Here is a 17,032-nt window from a genome sequence, read left to right as displayed (position 1 = left end):
AATGCCTAGTCGAAAACCAAACCGAGAAGAGTCGATTTTCGTTTTTATGGTTTCAAAATTGAATATTCGGAATTTTGTTTGGTTTTCTGTTGTATAATACCGGGAATTTAGTGAGACCATGCGGGAAAAAGACGGAAAAAAGCGGGAAATCAAAAATTGATTTTGAGTGGCCACCCTGTAATTATTATTAACATGTTCTTAATTGCCTATTTCGTAACTTTTATTCGTAAAAGCAATCTTTAAATTTATTTTCACCTTTAATTTCGGATTTTATGACTTCATTTGAATTTTGTCGTAAAAAGTATAGATATATTGTGCAACATTTTCAAATTCAGGATGCCTCCACCGATTAATATTGTGATTCTTTTACTTGAAATTACTACGCACTAAATAATGGAGCCAGTTTTATTGCTGACACGACGATAATCTATTGATTTTTCTACCAATATCTACCACTCGTCCGTCTGTTCATATGTACACTTCAGGGCACAGTGCAATAGAATTGCATTCCGACCTTCAAAACAGTGACATCATATGTATAACTACAGAAAAACCTACGTTACATTTCAATTGCTTGTACCATTTTGTTTGCGATTAGTGCTCTAAGTCGTGTTTTTTTTTTCTATTTCATTTTCTCGTTCTCAAATCTTTCCAAATCTTTCACAGGTGACATCCATGGTCAGTATTATGATCTGCTGCGCCTCTTCGAGTACGGCAGCTTTCCACCAGAGTCGAATTACCTCTTCCTGGGCGATTACGTCGACAGAGGAAAGCAATCGTTGGAAACCATTTGCTTACTGCTTGCCTACAAAATCAAATATCCGGAGAATTTCTTCTTACTGAGAGGGAACCATGAGTGCGCTAGCATCAACAGAATATATGGGTAAGTGCATAAAATGATGGAAGATGCTTTCACATTATTTAGAAAAACCCGAAAAAAACTAGGTACACTCTTTTTTTTTGAGACAGAATTAGACTTTTATACAAATATTTAGACTATAGCAAAATGTACCTCCTGTTATGCTGATGCATATTAAGTTTTATTGAGAAATCATATGATTTTCGTTGTAATTGTTTATTTGTTTTCGTGTTCAGATGGCACTATTGATATAAAATACTGCGCCAACACCTATATTTATTGCTTACACGCCGGTAAGCTGCTAACAGTAAAAATCAATACATACGCTATTTTGGTTGTTTTGAAGAGGAAAACACGGCGAGTGAAAAAAAAAATGGTCCGAGGGTCATCATTGCATGTCTCTATGTATAAGTATATTAGGCTAAAGAGTAGCGGTAGAAAATCAATGGACATCATAGAATAAAAGATTAATTAATCAATCTTACCCGGCAGAAAGAGGGAATGAAATAATTTACTGAATCAGTAAACTAAATGCGAATGAAAAAATTTAAGCATTGTAATTTTACGATAATTTTATCAAGATGATGAAGTTTGTGCCAGTATCATAGCTTATTTCCATTCCTCGCATATCTTCTGTAACTTATTAAAATTGCTCCTTTTCCGGTACCCAACAGGTTCTACGATGAGTGCAAGCGGCGCTACAACATCAAGATGTGGAAAACTTTCACCGATTGCTTCAACTGTTTACCGGTGGCAGCCATCGTGGACGAGAAAATTTTCTGCTGCCACGGCGGTCTCAGTCCTGATCTACAATCGATGGAACAAATTCGGCGCATCATGAGACCGACGGACGTACCCGATCAGGGACTGCTGTGTGATCTTCTGTGGTCTGACCCGGACAAGGACACCAACGGCTATGGCGAGAATGATCGTGGCGTCAGCTTTACGTTTGGAGTGGATGTAAGTTTTTTGATTGCTATTTTTTTTGACTCAAAGTCTGCTGGAATCTTAAAAACATGAAACGTTTTTTGAAAACTAATGCTCAACAAACTACAACAGCCTTCCACTTAAGATTGATAATTATTGTCATCCGGCGAAGAGAAGTTTGATTATCGCGAAGCAGCACGTGTTTCCGCGTGTGTTGGAACGAAAATGCACTACCTACTTGAATAGTCTACAGTGTATATGTCCATTGTTAGTGCATTTTACATATCAGCAACTTGCACGAAGTGTCCATTCAAGTTATACGAGATGGATTGCTCTAGATTGTTTGTCTATTCATTATTCATAAACCGCTCTGGAATATTGACCATGTCGCATAATCGTGCTCTGGGATTTGTACACAGAAGACTAGAAACAGTTCGTCGTCATCTTATTAACCTATTGCGGCTGATTGGAGACGCTGTGATTTATATTGGCAAAGTTCTCATGAATCGAAACTATTTTTTTTATAATAATCCTTAAAATCCTTACATAATCCGCAATTCTTTTGTTGAGAATATAAAATCAGATATTTGACGTTTTCTCTGAATGATTATTTTAAGGTGTTATTTGAGTAGAATCCACTTTTTGTAATCGCGCTTGAGTAGATTCAATTATTCTAAATAATCATAAATTCAACTAAGCTAAAAAATACTAAACTAAACTAAACTAAAAAATTCCAAGAATACCAGCTTGCAGTCATAGCATAGCGAGCATTATTTTGAATTAGGTTTTAATAATATTATACCCTAATATTCACGGTTTGAAAGCAAAAAACATATTCAATTAAATTCACTGTGTTGAAGTTTTACGTGAAAGGAAAAATACAATCCATCAAACACTTTCCCAGTGAATTTCTAACGTCACAAAAGCAAAATAATTTTCCAACAAACTATGCTTCTTTTGATCATTTCAGATTGTTGGCAAATTCTTGAGTAAACATGACTTCGATTTGATATGCCGAGCCCACCAGGTGGTCGAGGATGGTTACGAGTTCTTCGCCAAACGCCAATTGGTTACGCTTTTCTCGGCTCCCAACTACTGTGGCGAGTTCGATAATGCCGGTAAGGAACCTGGTCTTTCTATAAAGTTTAATTTTTATTAACCCTTTTTTTTTCTTCTCAGGAGCAATGATGTCTGTTGACGACACGCTGATGTGTTCCTTCCAGATTCTGAAACCAGCTGACAAACGTAAGTTTCAATACGGTGGCATAAACTCTGGACGACCGGTAACTCCGCCCCGAGGTTACGGTAAAAACAAAAAGAAATAAACTGAGAATAGCTAAGAAGAGGTATATTTAAAAAAAAAAAGGTAAAACAACACACGTTTAAAATCAAGTTAAACAAAACATGATGACTTACAAAGTTGAAGCAAATAATACAACTCTGAGGAAAATGCATACAACAAGAAACAATTTAACATTAATTTAAAGGACTAGCATGTAAAACAAAATCACAATACACACAAACAAACAGCAAAACTTGTTTAGGAAAAAAATAATGTTCAGGAATAACTTCATAATATGAAAATATAAACAAAACGCTGGAGCTTACGTGAGGGTGCGTTTTGTAGTAGAACTTGATCAGATACCAGCATCAGATAAAACAATAGAAGCAAACATCAAATGCGACTCAATGAAGGATTCATAACGGTTTAAATTTAAAAAAAAAACATTGAATATCACGTAATGTTTTCCTTCTTATCAGCAAGCAGTAAGAAGCCAGCTCATTATTATCGCAAATCCTCATCAGCTTTCTCGTCTTTTTATTTTATTTTTCCAAGGTGATTCATATAGCAAAATTAAGAGAATAAAGTTTATTATGCATTGATTGACATCCAATAGCGATACTGTTTTAATTATTCTCGTTACTCATTTCGCCGAAATAAAAATTGTGCTTCGCTTGAAGGAAGAAAAATTATAGTTTTTGTTCTCCTGCTCCTCGATTTAGACGCTGTGTCGGAATAAAGGAATTTATTTTAACAAAGTGGTTCAATGTTTTTTGTGACACAGATAGTTAAACGTATCAAAATCTTTTGAACTCCACTGAAATGATTTATTAGTTTATTTATCGCTACAAAACAGCAGGATTGAGTTCACAATAAATAATTAGGTTCACAAGAGAAACGAAAAGGAACAGCATTGGGACAAATTATCCAACTAATGAATACAGTTTTCGTAAAGAATGTCGCGAAGTTGATTTATTGGTTACATTGCTATGCAAAATAATGAACGTATATCTCTAGAAAGTATTTTTTGTGACGCATACTAAATGGCAAATACAAAAGAATGATTGAAAAATATACCTCCTACCCCGGAAATCAAAAATAAATTGAACATAATTTTTGGCTGCAGAAAATTCAGGTCCCTTTATCTAAACTTCTATTCATCCTGCTTGCGACGTGTTCGCAAGTGTTTTTGTGTTTTCAAATTAATGAACGGATCTCTTTAACCTATCGCCTAGGTGGCTTCCAAAAACTGGCCAAAAACAGCAAATTTTAAGGGCAAATGGTCGAAAGTCTTACGCTTACTCCGACTGTGAGTATTTGTTTGCATTACCCTTCGTTTCTGCATCACTCGTTGGTTTCTCCTCTTTTTCGTTTTTTTGTTTCTTATTGATTTTTGTCAAAGTCTTTGCCTGGTTAATGTTTGCTGTAGAGTGTAAATTATGTTTGTTGGTTTTTTTTTCATAAAAATAATAGCATTTTTCAATCATGACTGATAAAAAATTCCACATTTTTAATACTTTTCTAACGTTTCTAAACCTGCTCGCACAATTATAGTAATGTCATTAAGTATTTGAATACAAATCGTTCGAATTTGTATTACAATTATGACAGTTGATAATAATTTTATGTCATCTCACTGAAGGAAATGGACACAACGTTGCAAAATGCTACCGGGAGGATTATTATGACCTCCTAATGCATTGTGTGGCATGGAGGCAACCTGTTTTAGGCCGAATACCGGTTGACCAATAACGACTAACAAGCGATATGACGATAATGTATTAATATTGACACTCTTGAAGTTCGTTCAATAGGTTACATGAATCGTCTGCATTTAATCGCTTAGAAAGATGAGACCCAGAAACAAAAACCTCATGATTGAGACCATTTTTCCAAGTTTTTTTTTTTTAGGTTTATTTATGACACTTTACCACCAAATTTTTCCAAGTACCTTCCTTGATTTCTTATTGTTTTTTATTTGTTTTTGTTGCTGTTCTTATTTTTCCCAGTTCATGCAAGTGTTTCGTACCAAAGTTTATTTTTTGACTCTTCATGCATATTTAGGGACAAAAACTTGAAACTACTAATTCAAAATAGTAACTCAAATTCATTACAAGCGCTAGTCTGTCTGAGCGGGGATACGGTGTTCAAATATTTTGAACGAAGCAAGTTTTATATGCATCTAAATTGACCGCGGTTATACACACTCCGAACCGTCCCTAGCCATACAGTTGAAACTTGTAGACATAAAAATAAATGTTAAGCATTCAAAACATTCATCAATTTTTCTATGTGCAAACTGAAAATTTCTATCAAATAATTTAAATTACATATGTGCTGCTAAACATTCATAGAGTCTATAACTGCAACATGAAAAGTGAATGAACCTGGTGACTAAATTGAAAAAAAAAATAAAAAAGGGCCGACTAATGATGGAACTTATGCTTCCGCGAAAATGAAAAAAAACAGCCGGAAACCTAAACTCGACGACGAATCCGATTCCGCGGAAGGTGAACAGCAGATATCACCTGTTTCGGATAAGGACAAAACTGCTACGCTTCCTCATCACCCACCAAGACCCACTAATACCGCCGGTGGTAGGCCAGTAGTGAAAAGAACAAGTTTGCCACTGTTGATGCCGCCCCCGTTAGAGCTGAGCCATCGTATGATGCAACAACATCAAATGGGGTCGGTTGCAGCATCCAGAAAGGGATCTGTTCCTACTGCCTCATCGTCATCGTCGCCTGGCACCACAAGACAACAAACAACGGAATCGCAGTTGCTCCAGCAAAAGCGCAAATCACACTAGCAAAAAAATCTTTTTTTTTCAGACGCAGCGTAAGATGCAGTAGGACAATTTTTCATAAAATTAATACCTTAATATTCAGACAAAACATCCATATGATAGCGAAAGAGGGAACGATTGAGACAACAAACTTCAGACAACTCAATTTGGCGATCAAAAGTAGAACATACATTCACTCGTAGACACAAAAACACAAAGTTAGAAAAAAAAAACAATAAAATAAAAAAGAAGCCCTAACGGTGACACGGAGCAAAAGTCTTGAATTTTGTGAATACGAACTAATGAAATAAGATAATAACTTAAACTGACTTCAAATGAACCCTTACATCGTGGAACCAATGGGGAACAAAAGCGCACGATTGCAACCAACATCATGCATTGCGGATGCAAATGAGAACAAAACTCTGGTGTAATAAACAATATCTTAAATCAAAATGGTCAAAATATCATGAACTGGTTTTAACATTATTATCTAAACATATCACCATCCTGTGTGAAGACTTTATGGAGATTGATCTAAACAGCACGCGTGTTGGAGCACGCGATTTCTTGAAACTATAGTTCTATAGAACGATATTATTAAAAATACTTTTTATTCCACTTTGATATCAAGAACTTTACACTTAAACGCATGTTTTTTTGAATGGGTAAGTATATGAAATGTTTATGCAGTCAAATTACTAACTTGTTCTTTTATTCAACTAACACAATCGGGAAATTTGAAGCTATTTTTTGTATTTTTATGAAATGTATAAATCTTGAAATTCATTAATATATTATAAGTTTATTCCAAAACGAATTAGGTAGGGGGAACTTGTCTACTATCGGACACTTTACTATATTAGAACTGAACTATATTAGAAAAAAATAATTTTCAAGAAATGATTTTTCACTCATTTCCAAGAGTGTTGTCTACGGTCGGGCACTACGGATTACTTCACCAAAGTTGCTACGTAGCAAAATGGCTCAAATCACTTGCACAGGTCTTGTTAGTACGGGTTTTTGAATACTGCCTTCCATAAAAGTTTTTTTTTTTTTTGACAAACCAGAATGAAACATTTGTTTCGAAAAAACTAGAGAAAAATTGTTTATGATCGGACAGCAAAATTCAAAGTTTCTCAGAGGACTAAAATATTTTCCTTTTGAATTCTTATCTTCTGCTAACCATTTGAGGGTGCTGTAGAGATGAAGAAATAAAAGTTTCATGTTTAATTTTGAATATTTTTTTCATAGAAAACAATATGGCGTTCGGTCATAGAAAAAAGGATTCTTTTTTTTTTTAATTTTCCTAATGTTTCGTTTAAATTTCAGCCTTATCATGCTGCTATAAAGTTTATTTCCAGGGTGTTTTTTTTTTTTTTTTTTTTTTTTTTTTTTTTTTTTTTTTTTTTTTTTTTTTTTTAATTTTTTTATTGGCTTTACCTCTATAACATAACCGGCCAAGTGTTAATTACTCTTCTACTTACATGTCTATTTTACATTCAATTACAAAATTAGCTATCGTTTTATATAATTCAATGTCTTTCTTTTTTAGTATCAAATGAATATCGGGTGGAATTCCTTTTTTCATTAAAATTCGCCAAATAGGTCTACGAAGATTTTCAAATCTGCTGCATGCGAAGATAATGTGATCAGGATCTGCGATGGATTCGCCACAACTGCACGTCGCGTCCAATAGGATACCATTTCTAGTCAGATGAGCAGGGAGCCGTGAATGATTTGATATTAATTTGGAAAGGATTACAATTTGTCTGCGGTTGAGATCCAAGCTACTAAACCATGGTTGGAGCGAAACGTTAGAGATGATGCTGTGACAGAAACGTCCTTTAGTTCCTGCATTCCACTTTGCTTGCCATTTGTGCACTGTTGTACGCCGAATCGGAAACTGGATGTCGAATGATGTTAAAATATAATCTGCTGTACCACCATTGATGCACGCACTTTTCGCCTCTTGATCTGCCAACTCGTTCATTGGAATACCTCTGTGAGACGGAACCCATATCAGATGGATCTCGTGCCCCATTCTTTGTCCTTCAAGAATGGAAGCTTTTATATCGTACCAAGCAACGGGATATTTTTGATTGATGTTGATTTTTTGAAGGCTCGTGAGACAACTCAAACTATCGGTTAGAATAATATACTGAGCAACAGGAAGGCTTACGATCATTTTCGCAGCATGCCTGATTGCTAGAAGCTCTGCCATATAAACTGATGCTTTACTGTCGAGTTTGATCCCTTCTGCAGGCGCTCCAAAACTATTTACCACAGCATAACCTGTGCCGTGTATATCTTTCGACCCGTCAGTTGCCAAGATTTTCGCGTTGGCATACACTTCCAAGAGATAGTTTGAAACCAAATCAGCTGCCGATGAGTTCTGGTGTTCTGAACATAACCGTTTAACAGTGAGATCAATGGATATTATTGTTCTTACAACTTCACGGTTGACCATGTAGCATGGGAGATTATTTAGAGGCTGTTCAAGTGGAATAAATTCGTTAAGCATTCTTATGGCGCGGTGTATTCCCGTAGCCACTAAGCCACCTTCCAAGATCGGTCTGGAGTATTGACCATGCCAAGAAGAAAGTGACGCTCTTTTATTTACAAAACGCATGACAGCAAGTTCTCTTCTTTGTTGCAGCGGAATAATACCAGCCATCACTTCGAGTGAACCTGTGTGGGTGGTTTTTGTGGAGCCCAAACAGATTCGAATTCCTGCCCATTGTAGTCTATCCAAAACGATGGCTTCTTTTTGTGTTAACTCCGTCATAAATATGGAACCGTATTCCAATATTGATCTCACACATGACTTGAAAATAGCTAACATTGCTGCTGGATGTGCTCCCCATGACTGGCCCGATATGCTTCGTAGAAAGTTAAGATACGGAGCCGTACGTTTTTGTACCTCTCTAATATGACACGACCACGACAGATTTCGTGTGAGGTACATGCCGAGTAACCTCAGGGATCTGACGTATTCCAAAGTGCAACCGCCGATATTTATTTCTGGGGGATTATCGCATTGTTGTGTCGAGATCAGAAGGCACTTACATTTCGTGGGCGAAAGTTCTAACCCAAGGTCGAAAATATTTTCCACAACTATATCCACTGCCCTTTGGAGAGATTCGCAACTATGCTCCAGCGAGGTTCCTCTTACAGCAATTGTTGTGTCATCGGCGTAATTTACGGTTATCACATCAGGAGGGACACTGTTGATCAATCCACTGATCACAACATTAAAGCATAACGGACTTAGTGGAGATCCCTGAGGAAGGCCTTTCCACGTTGTCCTAGATATTGAATCTAATCCATTTGAAATGCACAAATTCCTTTCTTCAAAAAGATGGAAGATACTTCTTACTAGGCATTCAGGGACTGTTAATGAGCGTAATTCGCGGACCAGAACATTAATTTCCACGTTGTCGTAGGCGGCTTTGATATCGAGGCTACATATCACCACATGCTCTCTTCTTTTCAAAGCTAAAGAAGCTTCATTAATCAGGGGAAACAACGCATCCATTGTTCCTCGTCCTTTCCTAAAACCGTTGATAGCTGAAGGGAATAAGTTGTTGTTTTCGATGAAATGTTCTAGTCGATCTTTGATTATGAGTTCATACACTTTGCGAAAACATGAAGCTAACGCGATTGGGCGAACAGCAGAAGGAGAAATCGGATCATGACCACTTTTAGGAATCGGTACAATTTTAAAGGTTTTCCAGCTTTCCGGAATTCTTCCTGAAGCAAAAATTTGGCAATAGATTTTTCGCAACTGACTAAGCGCCGCCCATGGGAGATGATTTATGACGGAATATGGAACACCATCCAAACCAGGAGCCGAATCTTTACCGATTTTTAAAACTGCTTGAATATCAGATACTGAGAATGGTAAACCAGTTTGAGGGCAACACGAACATTGTAGAAAAGCCGGGGGTGGATTTTTGGCAGATGAGGGAGCCAACTTGTCCAAAACATCGTTGGCCAAATTGTCCGAAATTCTAAGGTTTTTTGATGGCTCTCCGCGCCCTTTGAATCTTCTAGCCATCCTCCATAAGGTTGTGAGGGACGTAGAACTATCACAACTATCACAAAAATGTTGCCAACTTTTCCTCTTCTTCTCGCGTACCAAATTTCTGAACCTTCGTTCTGTATTAGCGTACCCTTCGTAAGCTTCGGTTGACAGCTCTCGTTTCCAAGCGCGGAAAGCAACTCTGGTGGCTTTCTTCGCTTCTGTTAGCTCTTCGTCCCAATAGGGTTGCGGTATTCGGCGAGTGTGGTTCGAGTTTACTGATGGACAGGATCTGCGCAGTGCTTGCCAAATCAGCTCAAAGAAGACATCAAAGCTATCCGGTTCTCCATTTTCGACGAATGATTCCTCGAGGCTTCCGGTAAAACGTTCCCAGTCGATTTTCCGAACATTGATTCCAGAGTAGAATTTCATCGCGCATGTAGTACTCGAATGAAAAACTATCGGAAAATGATCGCTTCCATTTGGTGAATCCAAAACCTCCCAGTCGAAGCACAAACTAAGGCTCGAAGAAACCAGCGTGATATCAATTGCGCCCCACGACCGGTTTACATCAAACCTAGTTGGCTGACCATTGTTGAGAATGACGAGATGAGATGTTTCGATGGCTTGATGAAGACGGTCTCCACGTGTGTTTCCATGATCGCTTCCCCATAGGTGATGTTTTGCGTTAAAGTCTCCTCCAATGATGCACGGTTTCGGAACGGTTGATAAAAAATTATCAAACTGAGTCTGCGATATGTTGGCTTGCGGGTGTATGTACACAGATACAATAGTGATCAACCCGGAGATGTATTTGATCTGGCAGGCAACGGCTTGAATATCCGCTGACAGTGCAATAGGAAATGCTACGGGATTCAGTTCTGAACGAATCGCGATGGCTACGCCCATCGAGTTTCGTCTGTGATCTTTACGAAAAATGGTGTGCTGCGGTAGACTAAAGTTTGTGTGATTGTCGAGATGTGTTTCACTCAAAAGCGAAATATTGATATTGTGTGTATTTATGAGCTGGATTAAAGATGAGCGTTTACTATTTATCCCTCTACAATTCCATTGTAGACATTGCAGAGGAACGGTGGCTGTTAAAGTGCTCGGTGTGGTGTTTTTCATAATCTGAGATTAGCAAAATATCCTTTCATTTTATCACTTACAACATCCGAAATTCTCTCCAAAACCATTTGTTGAATTTTTTGTCGAGTTTCAACATCTTCCTCAGGAACTTCCAGAGCCTCTGCAACGATATCGATGACCTCAGTAGATTCAATCGTCGATCGGATCGAATCGCAAACCCCGTCAGAAATGTTAACTTCAAGTTGGGGAAGCTCATCGTCCGAATCGACATTATGACGACGTTTGCTGGAAGGATTAGACCCATTCTTGTCAACATTACTTGTTTGGCAAGCAACTGCCACGGTGGATTTTGTTGTTGGTTGGGAGATGATAGTTAGTGAGTTTGATGATTCATTTGAAGTTGTTCCACAAAACCAATCGACACGTCCTTGTGAAAAAGTGTCGCGCCGCTCTTTATCGGTTTTCTTTTTTTGAATTATTTTCGGACAAAGCTTGTGATCATTGGCCCGATGGGAGCCCAAACAGTTAACGCACTGGGGCTCACTATTTTCACATGCATGATCTTCGCCGCCCACTTGCTCCAAGCATTGGTTACAGCGTTTAGCACTCTTGCATCCTTTTTTATCATGTCCCAAGCGCCAGCAGTTACCACACTGGCGGACAGGATAAATGTACTGCTTAACAGAATAAAGCACTCTATTCAACTCGATGTGAGTAGGTAAACTCTGCCCAGCGAAAGTAAAAATCACCGTAAACAGGGCTTCCTCTTTATCATCAGCTAATTTTCTAAGCACACGACGAGCATGAACTATCTCCGGGTTATCAACTTGATTCGACTTGCGTTTATCGTACGCATTAGCAAACTTCAATTCTTTTAATTTAATGATTAATGGCATTTCGGTGAATTATACATTCTAATAGGAAGAATTTCAAATGAAAGTAATGAAAATTATAGACGGATAGATTAGATTAGGAAGCATGAAAGGTGTTGAAAATGAGCCAAGAGCGTGATTTGAGAAAACTTCTTGCCGCACAAGACCATTTGTCCCACATCGTATTATTGTCTAGAAGAAGCAAAGTCGATAGGCTGACTTTGCATTGATCTATACAATGATACATGGATGGATCGAAGCACGTGTTTTTCGTACCCCGATCGGACAAAAGGAAATGTACGGCCGGCTCAGATGAAGTTTTCTATTGCGAGAGCTGGTTCGATCGATGTGTAAGCTGTTTTCGGGTGTTCGTTGTTTGCACGGCGACGCTACTACTTTATTGTTTCGCGCACTTTGAGTAACCGTCAACGTCCCTACTTGTTAAGCCATGCACATCAATTAGTGAACTGCATTTTTATTTCCCCATATTTCCCCCCCTTTTTCTTTGCCAATTGATTTTGTGTTAACAGTTTATCACCGCTGGTTTATGATTTTAATTTAATGATTAATGGCATTTCGGTGAATTATACATTCTAATAGGAAGAATTTCAAATGAAAGTAATGAAAATTATAGACGGATAGATTAGATTAGGAAGCATGAAAGGTGTTGAAAATGAGCCAAGAGCGTGATTTGAGAAAACTTCTTGCCGCACAAGACCATTTGTCCCACATCGTATTATTGTCTAGAAGAAGCAAAGTCGATAGGCTGACTTTGCATTGATCTATACAATGATACATGGATGGATACAATGATCCATGTATCATTGTATAGATCAATGCAAAGTCAGCCTATCGACTTTGCTTCTTCTAGACAATAATACGATGTGGGACAAATGGTCTTGTGCGGCAAGAAGTTTTCTCAAATCACGCTCTTGGCTCATTTTCAACACCTTTCATGCTTCCTAATCTAATCTATCCGTCTATAATTTTCATTACTTTCATTTGAAATTCTTCCTATTAGAATGTATAATTCACCGAAATGCCATTAATCATTAAATTAAAATCATAAACCAGCGGTGATAAACTGTTAACACAAAATCAATTGGCAAAGAAAAAGGGGGGGAAATATGGGGAAATAAAAATGCAGTTCACTAATTGATGTGCATGGCTTAACAAGTAGGGACGTTGACGGTTACTCAAAGTGCGCGAAACAATAAAGTAGTAGCGTCGCCGTGCAAACAACGAACACCCGAAAACAGCTTACACATCGATCGAACCAGCTCTCGCAATAGAAAACTTCATCTGAGCCGGCCGTACATTTCCTTTTGTCCGATCGGGGTACGAAAAACACGTGCTTCGATCCATCCATGTATCATTGTATAGATCAATGCAAAGTCAGCCTATCGACTTTGCTTCTTCTAGACAATAATACGATGTGGGACAAATGGTCTTGTGCGGCAAGAAGTTTTCTCAAATCACGCTCTTGGCTCATTTTCAACACCTTTCATGCTTCCTAATCTAATCTATCCGTCTATAATTTTCATTACTTTCATTTGAAATTCTTCCTATTAGAATGTATAATTCACCGAAATGCCATTAATCATTAAATTAAAATCATAAACCAGCGGTGATAAACTGTTAACACAAACTTCAATTCTTCATCACAAATATCCGGCTCAATATAGGCTACCCCAAGGCACTCCACCAGCCGTTGGGGGATAAAAAAACGCACTTCATTTGAGGTACCGATGCCTGCTATTTCATTAGCAGCATCCCTCGATCGCATCAAAATTTTCATTTTGGTTTTAGAAACCGGCATAGCACGTATAAAATCGTCACCAAATTTCTTCACCAGACTTTTAGCAATCTTCGCAGCAGATATATTTCCGACATTTGTTTCAGCCATAACGAGATATGGCCCAGCATAATTTTCGTGATATTTCCGCACTCGAACTTCATTTTTCGATGACCTTGGTGTATCGTTGTGGGTCATTGCACCGCTCGACAATAGCGTGTGGAAGGAGAGAAGAAAAATAAATTAGATTTCGATTCAGCTCACACACACGATGTGCAACGTACCGTAGTTCAAACGAGACTGATTTCCAGGGTGTTAAAACATTATTGGAATAATGCATTTTTTTTCAGTTAGTGTTGTTTTTGAGTTTATCGCATGGCTCAACTCGATTTAGTTTGCCCAAGTGTAGCTTATTTTTTCCCATCAAACTTTTCCAACAATTCTTTTTTCAATTTTCTTTCTGTTTTATCTGTTATTACCGTTTCCAGCTTTTTCACTAATTGCGAGTATTTATGAAATTACATTTAGAAAATCGCCTTAGTAAATCTAGCGTAAGGTACGTATGAAAGATCAATTTAAGGAGTCGAGTCTAAAATCTGAGTCTAATAACTTGATAGTTGAACTTAATTTGAAAACTGTATTTAAAATATGGTTCAAAATTTAAGTTCTGAATCTGGATGCTTAATTTATATCAGAACTAAACATTTGAAAATAAAATTTTCCTAGCGCAATTTTATCTTAAGTCAGATATACGTAAAATTTCGTCAGATAAGTTTGTCAAGATAGTTGATCTGAGGTCAGTGAGTTTTTATTAAATTCCTGTATGTACCAATTAAATTAAAATTTTAATAATTACTATTGTAGGTAATCGATCGAAAATTGATAATTGATCAGCGTGAGATACATGTTATGAATTTCAAATCAATTGATTAATATACGGCATTTCAGTTTCAATTCATTGGTTATCACAACATAATTTATAGCATAGCATAGCATTGGGTGGCTACACACATATTGCATTGGCTGATACACAAAGTAAAACTTAATCATCAAAACGAACACACGATGCCAAAACGAGTATCTGGATTCATTATTCGTTTCAAGTGTTGGTTTTAAAAATAAGTGTAGTATAATAATGCACACCACGACAAGTCAATGTAATCATAACGGTGATGATCCGATACAGCAGAATAAACTTTTCAGAGCAAGTTCACTGGTGTTGGGAAAAAGTGGAAGAAATTTTGACATTTTGAAAATTTTACCATGCAAAAATGTTTTCAAGATCTTGGGGCGTTGTATTTTTTTTACAACACTGTTTCCATTTCAGCCGTATATGATAGAAATATTGCTATTTTTGCATCACAGCATGCGAAAATACAACACGTGTTTTCAAAAAACTAGAAGGCCACAGATCTTGGAAATGTTTTTGCATGGCAAAATTTTCAAAACGTGCCGTAAGTGTCAAAATTTCTACCACTTTTTCCCAACACTAGTGAACTTGCTCTCAGGTGTAGAGAATTCAATTCATACGATCCAGGATCTGTATTCAGATAAAAAGGGGAAGGGATAATACGGGAAATCCTACTTGGTAAATAAGACTGATAAAAGAAATAAAGCATTAAATATCTAAAAAGAATCCATCTCACCAAAGTCCATTAAAAGGTATAGACAGGGTTACCATACGTACTCTTTTAAGAGTACATGTACTCTTTTTCCATCGAAAAATGAGCGTACTCTTCTTTTTGTGAAATTTTACGAAATGTACTCTTTTTTTTGTGTAAATAAAACTTTCATATATAAATCAACTTATTTCTTCCGATATATAAATATTGTATCCTTATAAATACAAAAGAACCGACTTTTTATGCATTTGTTGCACAACAACACTTCAGTTATGCTTCTTTTGTTGAATGTTTCAAAGGATAAATACCAATGGAGGGAATCACGAATACATTCACATTTTCAATCGGGATTTTTCGTTCAAAATAAGCAGTGTTCGGCACAAGAGCGCTAAACCGCTAATCGCTAATTAGTCCGCTAACATTTTGTTAGCGGTTAAATTTTACCGCTAGATTTTCATCAAGCTAGCGTATTAGAAAGTTCCGCTAATTTTTAGTTCCGCTAATTGAAGAGCGCTATTTCTCATATATTTGTTGAAAACTCACCAAAGATTACTGATAGAAGTATACGTTTTGTCGTACTATGAATTGTCAAATGCTGTTAACAATTCAATTAGCCTTTGTTTCAATTTCGAATGGAAACTGTTTTTTGGTTTCTAGTGTTACGTACACGTTTATTAAATCACTGACTTGAGTTCTGACACGAATTTGTGGCATTGTTCAGGATTGCCCCTGATGGCTTGATCGATAGCATCAGATATTCTTTGATGAAATAAAAACCGCACTCATTCAAAACATTACAAACTTAGTGGACTGTATTATAACTTCAAACAACTTAGACTAATTACAATTATTGACTTTCCGACACAAACTATGATCCCTTTTTAGACCTCTGACTATGGCCATGCTGGCCTCTGACTTGGCCCCAAAAGCCGCTGATTTTGTTACCGTGCTCCGTCTCCGATGGTGGTTGGTTGGAATAAGAGCTAGAGTCTAAACCGGCTGTTTGGAGTGGTTTAAAAATGGCTAGTAAAATGTGTACCATAAATCCTGATTTAACATGAAATTCAAAAAATATACATAACTTGGTAAACAGTTAGTGATTAGCGAATAGCGCTTTAAGCTTGAAGCGATAACTTTTCCAGCTCATTTAGCGGTTTTGATAAGCGATCGCTAACTTTGCATGCGTTAGCGATTTAATTAGCGGCGCTAATCTTTCAGTTAGCGATGCCGAACACTGAAAATAAGCGCCTTAGATTATGCAATAAATTCCAGGACAAATGGCAATATGCATAACAACAACAACACGAATCAGCAATAATATTTTAAAAGAATCAAAAAATTCGCCTATATAAAAAACTAGCTGACCCGGTAAACTTCGTTTTACCTTCTAAAGTATAAATCGTAATAAATGTTTAATTTTATCTACACGTCCTTAACTGCATCGTGCTCGCGAATAGATTCTTATGGAAATCGTAACAAATCAAGTTGAATTTGTATTGGAACCACCTTTCATAAAAAGTAAGATTCTTGAAACTATTAAACAAACCATCTCTGACCCAAAAACCCTCGGATACCAAATTTCACTTCATTCCGACCGACCATTCAAACGTGATATTTAGTGATATGAATAAGGTTTAGCAATTGCTTCGGTAGCTTTTACTTTGCTCGAAATCAATCAAAGCAAAAGTCCAAAGCATTTGCTTAGTTTGGTATGAATAAACATTTGCTTAGCGGATGTGTACTAAAATCTTAGAACATAGCTTTTGCTTCGAAAAAT

At 37.0% G+C, this 17,032-nt stretch overlaps 1 protein-coding gene across 1 annotated transcript in view; it reads left to right on the top strand.

Moving 5' to 3' along the window:
- The window catches only part of LOC129744746 (serine/threonine-protein phosphatase alpha-2 isoform), a 43,443-nt gene extending 39,762 nt beyond the window's left edge, over nucleotides 1-3,681 (top strand). Inside the window, exons 3-6 of the mRNA XM_055737437.1 lie at nucleotides 667-883; nucleotides 1,534-1,819; nucleotides 2,757-2,904; nucleotides 2,966-3,681. Coding sequence (XP_055593412.1) covers nucleotides 667-883; nucleotides 1,534-1,819; nucleotides 2,757-2,904; nucleotides 2,966-3,111 — 797 coding nt within the window. The 3' untranslated portion in view covers nucleotides 3,112-3,681. The remainder of the gene's footprint in view (nucleotides 1-666; nucleotides 884-1,533; nucleotides 1,820-2,756; nucleotides 2,905-2,965) is intronic.
- Nucleotides 3,682-17,032: the final 13,351 nt, after the last annotated feature.

The sequence above is a fragment of the Uranotaenia lowii genome, chromosome 2 (genome assembly GCF_029784155.1).
Source record: "Uranotaenia lowii strain MFRU-FL chromosome 2, ASM2978415v1, whole genome shotgun sequence".
Lineage (NCBI taxonomy): Eukaryota > Metazoa > Arthropoda > Insecta > Diptera > Culicidae > Uranotaenia > Uranotaenia lowii.
The sequence above is the reverse complement of the archived record's forward strand: the minus strand, read 5'-3'. Positions and strand labels throughout refer to the sequence as shown.